Consider the following 12798-nt stretch of genomic DNA (forward strand, 5'->3'; position numbering starts at 1 on the left):
GGGGCAGTGTGGGGTCCAGGCCAACATGTCTGCATTGGTTGGTGTCCTGGTTCCTTTAAACTAAACCCACATTCCATCCTTTCTCCCCCAAATGTCATGCCCTATGTTTAGGCCGATTGTGACCCCCCTGCTTGCCTTCTAGAGCTATCACTCTGCAGCTCCTCATCCACAAGGCCTCCCCAAACCTGGCTCCTGACTCCCTGTGTTCCCCTGGAGTGGATGCAGGACTATGTTGACTGGATTGGCTTAATGACAAACAGACAAGAAGGTGCAGGCCTTGGCTTTTACTGAGATTAGACCTGAGGACTCTCTGGCCTCTCAGGAACCCGATTCTCTGCTCGGCCTGACCTCCCAGGTACAAGTGGCTGACCGGAGTTTGGGCAGGCTGCAAGGGCATGGGCATGCTTCCATTTCTTCTGTCCCTCTCATGGATCTTCTTCCTCCCTCCCTCCCTCCCTCCTCATGCTCTCCCCAGACTAGCCCAGGTCTGGTGCTGGGCAACTCTGGGGGCCATCTCAGTGTGGAGGGCTGCGGCTGGGACTGAACCCTTCCTCAGTAACCCTGGCCTCCTCCTCCTTCTCGGCCATCCTTCCCCTACTGTTCCCCAGCCCTGGCACTTTGGCTCCTATGTCCTCTCCAAGGCCCCAGAGCGGGTTCTCTTGCACAAGGGACACATGGTCTCCTCCAAGGCTCTCCAGGACCTCTTGGGCCTGAGTCCCAAGCCCTCGGGGGGACCAGACTGGGAGGGGACACCCTTGGCTGGGTCCATGCTGGAACTGGAAGCTGAGGAAAAAGGAAAGAGAAGTCACTCAGAGGGGCCCAATCTAAAACACTGCCTTGGGGACCTCGGCCCTTATAACCTTCAAGACAATTGAAGGGCCTGGCGCTACTTCCTTGAAAGAACTAGTGAGGGTGAGGAAGGGATGTCAGTGGGTCAAACTGAAATGTCATGAATCCTTCATTTGTAAAATGAAGGAACTGAGGCAAAGTTGTCCAAGGTCCATCAAATACAGAGTGAGGATAGGAACCCAAAACTCCTAGTCCCAGGTCGTCTCCCTGCCTTACACATCCCAGCAGGCTTTTGCTGTGGTCCAGTTGTATATTACTATCCCTGAGATTTCAGAGGACTTATTGTGTACACCAATGTTCTAAATCAATAGTGGGGCACACGGATTAAAAAAAAAATTAAACAAGATCTTGGCCCCTGGAGCATGACATTATTTTAGTGTGTCCTGGCCACTGCGTCCTTTCCTAGTTCTTGGCAGAAGGCTAGGAAATGAAAAAGACCCATTTGAGTTCCCTTCAGTCTTTCTTTCATGTCTCCAGTCCTGCCTTAACAGAGCTCACCTGTATTTCCCAGGCTGTCCCTGGGCAGGTGGGCTTCCAGAAGGGCCGAGCAGTGGCCATTACCTGGACCCAGGGTCCCCTGTGGCAGGTCCAGGGGCCAGGGTGAGCCTTCAGGCTGTGTCAGGCTGCCCCCAGCCATGAGCCGGCCTAGCCAGTGGCTTCCACATTGACCAGCAGGCTGCATGTGGCCTGGCAGGTAGAGAGCCAGGCTCCGGAGGTGTCGCAATCGGAAGTTCTTGGGCTTGCTTCCCTGGGCACTGGGGCCCTGCTGCTGCTGGGCCCCCAACCCTCCCTCATAGATGTTGGGTGCTGTGTCAGGGTGGCTGGGGCGTCCTGGGGCCCAGCTCACTGCATCTGCAAGAGAGAAAGAGAGAACCAGGAGGGTGATGGCCAGTGGGCCCAGCTTCTGGAGAAAATACAAGTACCAACTCATATGATAGCCTCCACCCCTCAGGCTATCCAGCCTCAGTTCCTGTCTGTTCTCATTACTTCTCTTTGCTCCCTTAACAGAGGGACCCAAGCAGCCCAGGACTTTGGCACTGTGATCCTATTGAGCACTTCAAACCCTTTCTGTGCTCTCTACTCCAGAAAGAGTATGCTGGCACCAGTGTAAGCACAGTGGCCACAAGAGGACATGACTGGCCCAGTCATATAGCCGAGATCAGGAGTTACTCCCTTCCCAAGCGTGCACGTCCCTGGGATCTCCCCAGTAGCTCTGGGCCCAGGTTGGGACAGTGTGGCATCTCTGCTGCTGCTCCTCCCTGCAGCCAGGCACCTTCTCTTATTCGAAGCTCAGAGAATGCACAGACCAAGGCTTCCATGGAGGGCCAGTATGGTGGGGGAGGAGTGGCCAGGCCTTCTGTGCAGCAGGACCTGCTCTCCCCTGCCTAGGGGCTGGGTCTGCAGGTCTCCCATGGCAACTGGTCCTTATGATGTCACAGTAAAGACTCTAGTCTTTCTGGACCCCCTAGTTTGGGAAAGGATGGTATCAGGTCAGGGGCAAAGAGGGAGGAGGGCAAGGAAAGGGACCAGAAACCTAGGGTAAATTCACTGATCCTCACATAAAACAAATTTGGCTTTGGTATGCTGGAAAGTCATTCTCTAGGACGACCTTTTAGAGGCTTTGGTGTCCTCATCTGTGGTTGGAAGAATGAGTTTGACAAACAAACCTGCAGAGACGTGAATCATGCTGAGAAGATGGTTCCGGGAGACACTTGTCTAATTATCCATTTTCTCATAGGTTAAGCAATATGTAGATAATGCTGATTTTTTTTTCCTGTGCATGTGGACAAACTGGAACAACTGTTCTGCTGGTAGAAACGTAAAACTACAGGTACTTTAGAATCTTAACTTCGTCACAAACTTTTTATGTTTCATTATATAAAATTTAGTTCTAGTTTTTACATCTAGGTTTATGAACCATTGTTTTTGTACATAGATACTAATGGAGTTTCATTTCTTTGCTTTGGACTGCTCATTGGTTCAAAAGCATTTGTTGCAAAGACTATTCAAAAGCATTGTCCCCCATGTTAGACAGATGTGTGGCCCTACTTCACATACTTTAAGTACTTAAGTATCTATCTACTCTTGGTCTGTACCACAATGTCTTAGCCAAGGGCACCGTGACATCCTGCGCCTACCCATTTTCCTTCCTCTTCGCCCACCCTTCTTGGCTCAGCTCATCTCTCCCCAGCCGTTCTTTGTCGCAGTTGTCCTCGACTCGTAGCAATCACCAAGGAGGGTTCTCTGCAGAGCCTGAGCTGAACCTGGCACCGAGGCGTGAAACGCCAACACTACCTCTCCCCGCTCAGAATTAACCACAGTTTCCAGGGCAACTTCTGGCGCGCGAGCCTGGGCGCCAACTTCCGGCTTGTCGTGAATACTGACCAGCTGTGCGTGCACGAAATCCTTCCGGGTACAGTTCTCGAATTCTGCCCAGGGTAGGGTATCTTCGTTCCTGTCATTCTGTGGATACTTTATACAGCTACGACTGCGGGGTTTAGCTACGCTTTTATAAATACAAAGGAGACTCAGTCACAAAAGGCGATAGTCCTCTCTATATATTAGTGAGGCAATGAGAGGTACAAAGGGACCGGAGCCAAAAGCGCTCAATGAATGGCTAGGACTCTGCGCAGCTCTCAAGATGCACAGCGCCACCTGCTGGTCTGTATTGTGCGCTTGCGCGCACCACACCTCTTCGCTTCCTGTCTTGTTTGGCCTGGACCGCACGCTGTCCAAGTCCTCTGAGTGTTGCTATAGAGACCGGAGAGCGCTGGGCCTGCGAACTCTAAAGAGACGAGCAGCGGCGCCTCAGTGGACTCTTGGGGACCAGAGCGCCATGTCTTTCCGCGACCTCCGCAGTAAGGCTGCACCCGGCTTTCCCGTGGGCTTCCCAGGGACTCGAGGCTTCCCTGCCAGACCCCTACTAGAACCGTAGGTCCAGGCAGGCCGGTGGTCCCCAGGCCAGCCAGGGGCTGACAGAACTTTACAGCACCTTTGGAAAGTTCTGGCCGTCACTGACCACGTGTAGCTAGAACACTGGGAATGTGTCTCGAGCGGCTGAAGAACTGAATGTTTAATTTTACCTCATTTTATCTCTGGTTATCACAGCCACATTCGCAGCCGCATTAGAAAGGTCATGGGGAAATGGAAACTTTTTCTGTATTAGAGTTTGTAGAACCAATAAAACCAAGGAAGTGACTGGATGAATGGCTATTGCTGCTTGGTTTTTTTTTTGTTCATTTTTGAGGGTTTGTTGTTTTGTTTGTGTATTAGTCTGTCACATGCTCTATGTGGGCAATATTTTGTTTACTCCTAGGTAGTTCTTGTGCCCTGATATAGAGATGAAACAGGCAGCAAGAGGTCAAAGTAATTTGGACAAGTGATGGATAGAGTGAGTGACTTTATAGTTTGAATCCAGATTGCCTGAACACCAAATACTGAGCAGAGAACTTTGCCAGAGAGTGGGGAAGTGGAATACTCTTACTCGTTGCTACTCTTTGGGGGAAGCAACCTTTTTGTGGCAGGCTGTTCTATTTCACTCTTGTTGTTCCTAGTTTTAATTGTAAGTTAAGTAGTATAGCTAACCCTGGTTCACACAGCTAGAAAGACTGACGGGACTGTGTGACCCAAAAATCTTGCTTCACTTACAGAAGAGTAGCAGCTACTCCGGTCATGTCGGCTGGGACTTGAGGGTATTTGAAACAGTGTAATTATGGCTGTCCCACATAGTTTTTGATGAGGCCAGCCCTTTACTGGGCTCATTAAATAGCGACCATTGTACTGGAAAGAGTATTTAAAAAGAGTATTTCAGAATATTTACCTTAAATAAACGCTGTATAGTTGTGTAATCTCTGAGACTGTCCCCATTTAACAGTGGAGAACTTGACAGCTACTACTTAGCTGAAGGAAGTGTTTAGACAAAGCCTGACTCCTTTCATAGGGATGTAAGGGAAAGAAATAAGGGAAGGCTGTTTTTGTATCATCTCTCTCTTCCATGATCTAGCACAATCTGCCTGCCCTGCTTTGTTGCCCAGGTAGATTATTTGGAATGGTCAATAGTACATTTTGAATACCTGTCTTCAGTAAGTATGAGTAGACGTTACATAACCAGGAAACATGTTTAAGATCTCAGCGTATTGTAAAAACTCAGAGATTGTTGGTTGTTTTGTTTATTTGTTTTCCAAGACAAGGTTTTCTCCTGTCTTGAACAACAGCCCTAGATAACCTGGAACTTGTTTTGTAGACCAGCTTAGCATCAAGCTCACAGAGTTCTGCTGCCTCTGCCTACTGAGAGCCGGGATTAAAGGTGTGCACCACAACGCCAGGCTTGGTCATGTTCATCTCTAAGTCTCGCTTTCTTTGTTTTTGTTTTCTCCTTTCTTTCAAGCAGTGTGGCTTTTTTTAGGTGCTCCCAACTTAATAATATTACTGTTTACTAATCTTTTTTTTTTACAATAAATCTAAATACTGCATATAGTTCAACCATTCTCTTAAATTTTCTTTGAATATGAAGTAGTTGATCTTGCTAATACCTAAGCCTCGTTTCTCTGAAAAAAATCTACTCCCACTGAACTTGGGGTGTTTTTCAGGTGATGAATTAGATATTGTTTTGTATCTCCCCTTTCCTTTTCCATTCTAGAATTGATGAATTCAGCACCTGGAGTTGAGATGACCCAATTAAGAAGGGAAAGCATTAAGATTAATTACTTTCCAAAAGGAGGTGCTATTTGGTAAGGGCTGACTGAACTGTGTTTTATATTGGACAGATTTCACAGAGATGATGAGAGCCTTGGGGTACCCGCGCCATATTTCTATGGAGAATTTCCGCACACCCAACTTTGGGCTTGTCTCTGAAGTACTTCTGTGGCTTGTGAAAAGGTTAGAATGCACTTTATTCACACCTCAGTATGGATAGTTGGCTTCACTCAGTAGCTAGCTGGAACTTGTTGCCGTGCGAAGGCAGGCTACAGTGCAGGCTACAATAGGATGGATTTAGCTGTAACCTGTAAGGAGCTCCCAGGCATGATGGTGCAAGTAGATGTCTCTTAGTTTAGGGTCAGCCTTGCCTACATATCAAGTTCCAGGCCAGCCAGGGCTACATAGTGAGAACCCTTATCTCAAATATTTAAGAAATGAAAGAAATCACGAGAATTTAAAGAACATGGAGTAGGTGACTGTCCTCATTAGGGTGCTGGTACAGCCTCTACTTCAGCATCAGGGACCTGCTTGCACACTCAGGGTATACTGTATTAGAAATATTATAAATATGGCTGGAGAGCTGGTTCAGAGATTATGAGCCTGGACTGCTCTTGCAGAGGACCTGAGTTGATTCCAAGCATTGATGTTGGACGAGTCATAACTGTACATAACTCCAGCTCCAGAAGGACCTTAGCCCTCCAACCTCGTTGGGCACTGGTAGTCATGCGCACATCCTTACACACATACACATAATCAAAAGTAAACTATAAATCAAAAACAAGACATAATGTAGCTTTTTTTCATTGTGTTAAAAGTCTTATATTAGGATTGGCAACCTTTTGTGTTAAGACCCAGATAGTAAATATTGTATGAGTTGTTACACTTAAAATTCAGACTACATGAGATGTCTGTTGCATATTCTGCAGTTACAGGCAGTTAACTGCAATGTCAGGAGCCATCTGACATTGATGTGAGGAACTGAACACAGGTCCTCTGGGAGAACAATCTATGCTCTTAAACCACTGAGCTGCCTCTCCGGCCCCTTTGCTTTGCTTTTAAAATGTAAAAACTATTCTTATCTTTCAGACTGTACAAATACAAGGATAAGAGTCTCAGTCTTCTGAGCCTTGGCTAATTGTTAGTAAATCAAAGTGATTTCAACAACTCTGCCACTTCTTTTTGTTTTGTTTTGTTTTGTTGGATTTTTTGTTGTTGTTGTTGTTGTCTTTTTTTTTTTTTTTTTTTTTTGAGACGGGTTTTCTCTGTGTAGCCCTGGTTGTCCTGGAACTCACTCTGTAGACCAAGCAAGCCTCAAACTCAGAAATCCGCCTGCCTCTGCCTCCCAAGGATTAAAGGCGTGCGCCACCACTGCCCGGCAACTCTGCCACTTCTTAAAGTGAAGGTCCTAGTGTCTATCTGGGCCTTGAGTCACAGTCTTGGTTATTTTCACAAAAGCTAGACGTGAGCTAGATTTAGTTTGTGCTCTGGATCCCATACTTGGCTTGTTTACACTTTTCTGTTACTTTGCGAGTGTGCATATGCACACATGTGGAGATCAGAGGACAATATTGAATTGATTCTCTCCTTCCATCTTTATACAGGTTCTGGGGATTGAACTCCTCATGCTGGCTCACGCTTGTTCTCTTTCTGATAGGTATGAGCCGCAGACCGACATCCCTTCTGACATTGAGACTGAACAAGACCGAGTTTTCTTCATTAAGGCAATTGCCCAGTTCATGGTTAGTTCACAGTTATTTTACGGCACTGACAAATAAGCTAGAAAAAGATGACTCCTGGTTGGGACTGTTTTCAAATTATTTTCTAAAACTACCGCATTGCCAGGCTTCTCTGAAACTGTGTCACCAGAGTGTTATTTAGTCTCTGGAACTGTGCCACCAGAGTGTTGTTTAGTCTCTGGAACCGTGCCACCAGAGTTATTTAGTTTTTGACTCATTACTTATATGGTTTTATTTGTTTAATTTTAGATAAGTAATATGTCTTATGCTTCAAAAGTTTTAGATCACAAACTTATACGGATTAAAATGGCTTTCTGCCATGCGTGCCCTGGGCTGAGTTACAATCGTAATATCCACACTTTAGATGGATCCCAGAGTTTGCTTCCACATATTTAAACAAATAATAATATATATTAATAATATATAAATAATATGCATATATTTCCTTTCACACATCCTGTGTAGCATCTTGCTATCTTCACTTAATGCTATATTTTGAAGAACTTTCCAGATGCATATAGAATTTCCTCATACACTTGAGTTAATATTGATGACATAGATATTGCACAATTATGTTATTTACATAGGTTTTTAGGTAGTTTACAACCTTTGTTATTTGAAATAATGTTGTAATGAATAGCCTCTGGTTTTCATTTTGTGAGTCTATGCTTAGAACAGTTCTTAGAACTGGAATTATTGGGTCAAAGATACATGCATCTATAGCTTTGGGATCTTTTCCCAGGTTGCGCTTTATCACAATATGAGACACAATGTATTTTATCTTGTCTTTAAAAAACAAAAAACAGCTCAGTAAGAGTTGTATCACGGTTGCTGGTGGAGACATTCTCAAATTACCTACATGAGATCTGGACTGTACCTGAATCAGGGTATGGTTGTACACTCTTGTAATTCCAGTGCTTAGAAGGATAAGACAGGAGAATTGAGAGTTTGAATATAGTCTGAACAGCTCCATAGTGAGTTTCAGGCCAGCCTGGGTTACATAGTAAGACTCTATCTGAAGAAAGAAAGCAAAGCAGAACTTTGTCTCAAAACAGGCCACAAAGGCACATATAAAACTCAACACCAAGAAGCTCTATCAGGCCGACGGGTACGCAGTGAAAGAGCTGCTGAAGATCACGTCCGTTCTTTACACTGCCATGAAGACCAAAGGGATGGAGGGCTCCGATGTAGGAGAGGAGGACATCAGCAAATTCAAGTTTGATCTGGGCTCCAAGGTAAGGATGACGAAATCTGTGGCAGCAGATGTCTGTGTCTCACCCATGGCAGTAGAGGATGTCTAACCCACAGCACTCCATCCTACCTGGCTGGCACTGAGGATACAGGTTGCTTAGTTGGAGGAATCAGAATGTGAACAACAGTGACAGAGGTGTGGAAGATCTGGTCCAGTCAGTGTCCTGGAGACCAGCAGAGCATTGTGGGAATGCAGTGCACTGAGGGTCAGGGCTGTTATCATAAGCAGGGCCATCAGGGGATTCAGGTATACATGACTTCTTAGCAGAAGTGAGAGGGAAGGGACAGGCCATCAGGCCATGAAAGTGAGAGTGGGGACTAATCCCCCATTGTGTGTTTTGTTCCTTTGAGAACAGTAGAGGAAGCCCTCTGGTGGAAGCTAGAGGGTAATACAGCAAACCCTCTGGCCTCAGAAAAGCGTTTGACTTTTACTCTAGGGTAGAAAATGGAGCTTTCAGCAGAGTGAGTTCCAGGACAGCCAGGGCCACACAGAGAAACCCTGTGTTGAAAAACCAAACAGTGCCTGGCAGTGGTGGCGCACGCCTTTAATCCCAGCACTTGGGAGGCAGAGGCAGGTGGATCTCTAAGTTCGAGGCCAGCCTGGTCTACAGAGTTCCAGGACAGCCAGGCTACACAGAGAAACCCTGTCTCGAAAAAAAAAAAAAAAAACAAAAACAAAAAAAAACAAACCCACAGAAGAGAGAAGAGTTACCGGGTCTCTGTGTTAGGGTGGGGGGACAGGTATCGTCAGGGCCTTCTCATATATCGCCATAAAAAGTTCACTGCAGAAGCAACTGGAAAGGTTCTCAGCCCAAGGCTCAGATGTGGAACTGAGAAATGAAAAAAATCCCAGATAAGAAACACATTAATCAGGCGCCAGGGCAACTCTTTTCTCTGAGGCCCCAGAGAAAGCATTGTGGTTTTCATGCTTGCCTGAGAGGCACATACCAGGAGCCAGAGGTCACAATTGAGGTTCAGACGTAGTTAAAAGTTATGTGTATAGGCACACAGTGTCACAGTGGGCAAGCAGGTCAGAGGCCATTGTGGGAATTGTTTGTCTCCTTCCATCATGTAGGTCCCCATCATGAGGCTTGATGGCTGGCACCTTTTACCATGTGAGGTGTCTCAGCAGCCCAGACTCAGTTGTGCTTTGATGATAGATTGTGTGGAGGTGGGTGTGAGTAGAGGAGGGTGAGACCACACGAGACCCTCAGGTTGTGTTGCAGACTTGGTTAGTGGTGTGCAAGGGCTGCATCAGGTCTTATTCTTCAGAAGCCACTGGCTAAAGTGGCTAGCACAATCAAGGAAGTGGGATCTAATATTTAATTTTTAAGTAATCTAAAGATAAAAATAGCCACTGTAGCTAGTGAAATATTTGTCCTGAGTTTCACTGCAGACATTAAGTTTTTGGATGTCCAAGTGGAGATGTCTAGGAAGAGTTTGTATGGGATGCTAAAGCTGAAAGTTAGAAGGCATCAACATGCAGGGGATTAAAACCATGGGAAAGGCAGGCAAAGCATGTAGAACTGGAAAGTGGTACCCTGGGCCTTTAGAGGAGAAGCTAGAACTGTAACAGGGTCACAGAATGGATAGAGAGGGGGGACAGAGGGATGGAGGGAAGGAAGAAGGGAAGGAGGGAGGAGAGATAGTGAGTTGTTGCTGGTATGTTGAAAGTCAAGAGAGAAAGTCAGTGTCTCTTCACGAGGAAAGGGAGCGAGGATGCCTGTGTCTGTGTCTGGGCTTCTTAGGGATTTCATATCGAAGGAAGAACGGGATAGGCACACCTGAGGAAGTCTGAGTCATCATCAGAGCTGTCGGCATCAGCCCTGCGGCGCCCAGGAGAGCCGAAGTGCTTAGTGGAGTCGGTCTCTCCTGAGCTTCAAAGTAGCTCTGCGGATGCACATCCCTCAGGCTGCCCCGTGGGCTCCGCTAGTAGAGACCTAGTCCAGATGGAAGCGTGTCAGCTTTCTGTTGCTCATACCTTTAGTTGTGAGCTCAGTTTGATGGTACAGTTGGATTTCTGAGAGAGCAGGGGTCCTGGATTTGGTCTCATTTGAATGTTGTCAGTGTTTCCTGAGTTAGTGTCCAGGAGCTCTGTCCTACAGCAGTAAGAAGGGCTGCTGAGGCAGGTGCTCTGTAGTTACACGCCTGCCGGAGGCTAGCAGACATGTGCTCTGTAGTTACACTCCTGCCTGGAGGCTAACAGACATGTGCTCTGTAGTTACACGCCTGCCTGGAGGTTAGCAGACATGTGCTCCGTAGTTACATGCCTGCCTGGAGGCTAGCAGGGTGGCTGCTGAATGCCTGTTGAAAAATGAGGGTTCTGTTTGTACAATTTTCTGTCCAGATTGCAGATTTGAAAGCAGCCAGACAACTTGCTTCTGAAATCACTGCCAAAGGAGCTTCTCTGTATGACTTGCTGGGCAAAGAGGTTGAGCTGAGGGTAAGTAGTGATCAGTTTAGGAATGAAGTCTGTCTTCTTACCCTGTACTTCTTCCAACTTATACTCAGCTCTTCCTGATTGAGTGGGCTAATGTGTGGGAAATTGGCTAATGTGTGGGAAGAGGGCGTGAATCCTTTTCTGATTCTAGTGGACACTGCCCACTGGTGTTAGTCATTTTTAATTAAAAATACTTTTCATACAATATATTTTAATCATATTCTTTCCCCTCCTCCAACTTCTCCCAGATCCTCCCTCCCTTACATACCCAACTCTATGGTTTTTTTCTTTCTAAAAAACCAAAGACAATCAAAAGGAAAACCCATGGAGTCCATTTAGTGTTGGCCAGCCTCATAAGTATGAGCCTGCCTCAAGCATGGTGAATGCACTAGGTGTCTGAGGAAGACCTCGAGTGTGGTTAGTGCACTAGGTGTCGCTCCACTGAGGAAGACTGATTCCTCTCTCTAGCAGCTATCGATTGCAAACGGCTTCTTGGTTAGGGGTGGTACTTTATGTTGAGATGGTTAGTATCATTAACTTCTAGTTCAGGGTGTGGCCTGAGGCTGAGACGTTCTCCCCGGCCTCTTCTCTGCATTGCCCTCAGTAGTGCACCTCTCAGTTCATGGCTCCCAGGACTCACTGCCCCCAGACTTACCCAGATATCTTTATTAAACCAGCTGTCATGTTCATGTCATTGATATGGAATATGGTCTAGGCGTTAGGACTTTCAAAGTTTCCCCAGATGATTATAACATAAATGTTTGTGACTAGTGATCTTGGGTAGCACTTCCAGGTAGTTGGAGGAAGATGTTGTTATGACTTGCTGTTAAGTGCAGTCTACCACTGAGTTAAACTTTGGAGATCCAGTGTGACATATATATCACATTCCTTGAGGGGGTATCACTGGGCATGAAGGTGAACATCCCAGCAGTTTGGGAGTATGAGGATGGGGATGGCTTAAAGTTCAAGCACATCTCAGGAAACAACCAGACTCTTAAGGAAAAAAAATGGCAACTAATAGAAATTAAAAACTAAAATCTAGCCGGGCGGTGGTGGCGCACACCTTTAATCCCAGCACTTGGGAGGCAGAGGCAGGTGGATTTCTGAGAGTTTGAGGCTAGCCTGGTCTACAGAGTGAGTTCCAGGACAGCCAGGGCTACACAGAGAAACCCTGTCTCGAAAAAACAAAAAAAAAAAAAAAAAAAACCAAACTAAAATCTTCGTCTCAAAATGTCTAAGTGCTTGCATTTCTCCTAGGAACTGAGAACAGAAGCCATTGCTAGACCCCTAGAGATAAATGAGACTGAGAAGGTGATGAGGATCGCCATCAAGGACATTTTGGTAAGAGTGCATTGCTTTATTCGTTGTTCTTAACACCTGGGACTCTGGGTGGTGGCGGCACACACCTTTAATCCCTGCACTAGGGAGGCAGAGGCAGGCGGATTTCTGAGTTCGAGGCCAGCATGGTCTACAGAATGAGTTCCAGGACAGCCAGGGCTACACAGAGATAGTCTTTGAAAACAAGCTCTTCCCACTCTCCCCCCCACCCAAAAAAAAAAATTCACCAGTTTTAAAGTAATGTAGCCATTCTTATTTTGATATTTTGGTGAATATTATCCTATTTTGTTTAGCCAATTCCTCACTGCTGGGCACTTAAACAATTCCAGGCTTTCTTTTTGTCTCTGTATAGAGAAGGGTTTAGAACTAAAGACCTTGTATATGCTAGACAAGTACTTTACCACTGGGCTACACCCCAACCCTTAACTCTAAGCTGCCCTGTAATAGGTAGAAAGATCACCATTTTTTCCCACTCCCCCACTGTCA

General features: G+C 46.2%; 2 protein-coding genes across 5 annotated transcripts in view; one reads left to right on the top strand and one right to left on the bottom strand.

Moving 5' to 3' along the window:
* Positions 1–269: 269 nt before the first annotated feature.
* On the bottom strand, positions 270–3202 carry CUNH16orf90 (chromosome unknown C16orf90 homolog). Of its 3 annotated transcripts, none has more exons than XM_028760933.1 (4): positions 2988–3202; positions 2517–2654; positions 1348–1701; positions 270–783 (listed from the first exon to the last, which is right to left on the bottom strand). In XM_028760933.1, exons 2-4 carry the CDS (start codon positions 2533–2535, stop codon positions 626–628), a joined length of 531 nt encoding a protein of 176 aa, XP_028616766.1. In that variant the 5' UTR covers positions 2536–2654; positions 2988–3202; the 3' UTR covers positions 270–625. The 3 variants fall into 3 exon arrangements, with proteins under 3 accessions (XP_028616766.1, XP_028616765.1, XP_028616764.1); XM_028760932.1 differs by having other exon boundaries at positions 2517–2657; XM_028760931.1 differs by having other exon boundaries at positions 2517–2674.
* Positions 3203–3564: 362 nt separating this feature from the next.
* The window catches only part of Cluap1 (clusterin associated protein 1), a 29236-nt gene continuing 20002 nt past the window's right edge, over positions 3565–12798 (top strand). The window contains exons 1-6 of one of the 2 annotated variants that reach the window (XM_028760934.1): positions 3565–3707; positions 5616–5727; positions 7202–7286; positions 8339–8518; positions 10882–10977; positions 12232–12315. In XM_028760934.1, coding sequence (XP_028616767.1) covers positions 3686–3707; positions 5616–5727; positions 7202–7286; positions 8339–8518; positions 10882–10977; positions 12232–12315 — 579 coding nt within the window. In that variant the 5' untranslated portion in view covers positions 3565–3685. The remainder of the gene's footprint in view (positions 3708–5615; positions 5728–7201; positions 7287–8338; positions 8519–10881; positions 10978–12231; positions 12316–12798) is intronic. The other variant, XM_028760935.1, reaches the window with a different exon arrangement.

This window comes from Grammomys surdaster, unplaced genomic scaffold, assembly GCF_004785775.1.
Source record: "Grammomys surdaster isolate TR1022 unplaced genomic scaffold, NIH_TR_1.0 126612, whole genome shotgun sequence".
In the NCBI taxonomy this organism is placed as follows: domain Eukaryota; kingdom Metazoa; phylum Chordata; class Mammalia; order Rodentia; family Muridae; genus Grammomys; species Grammomys surdaster.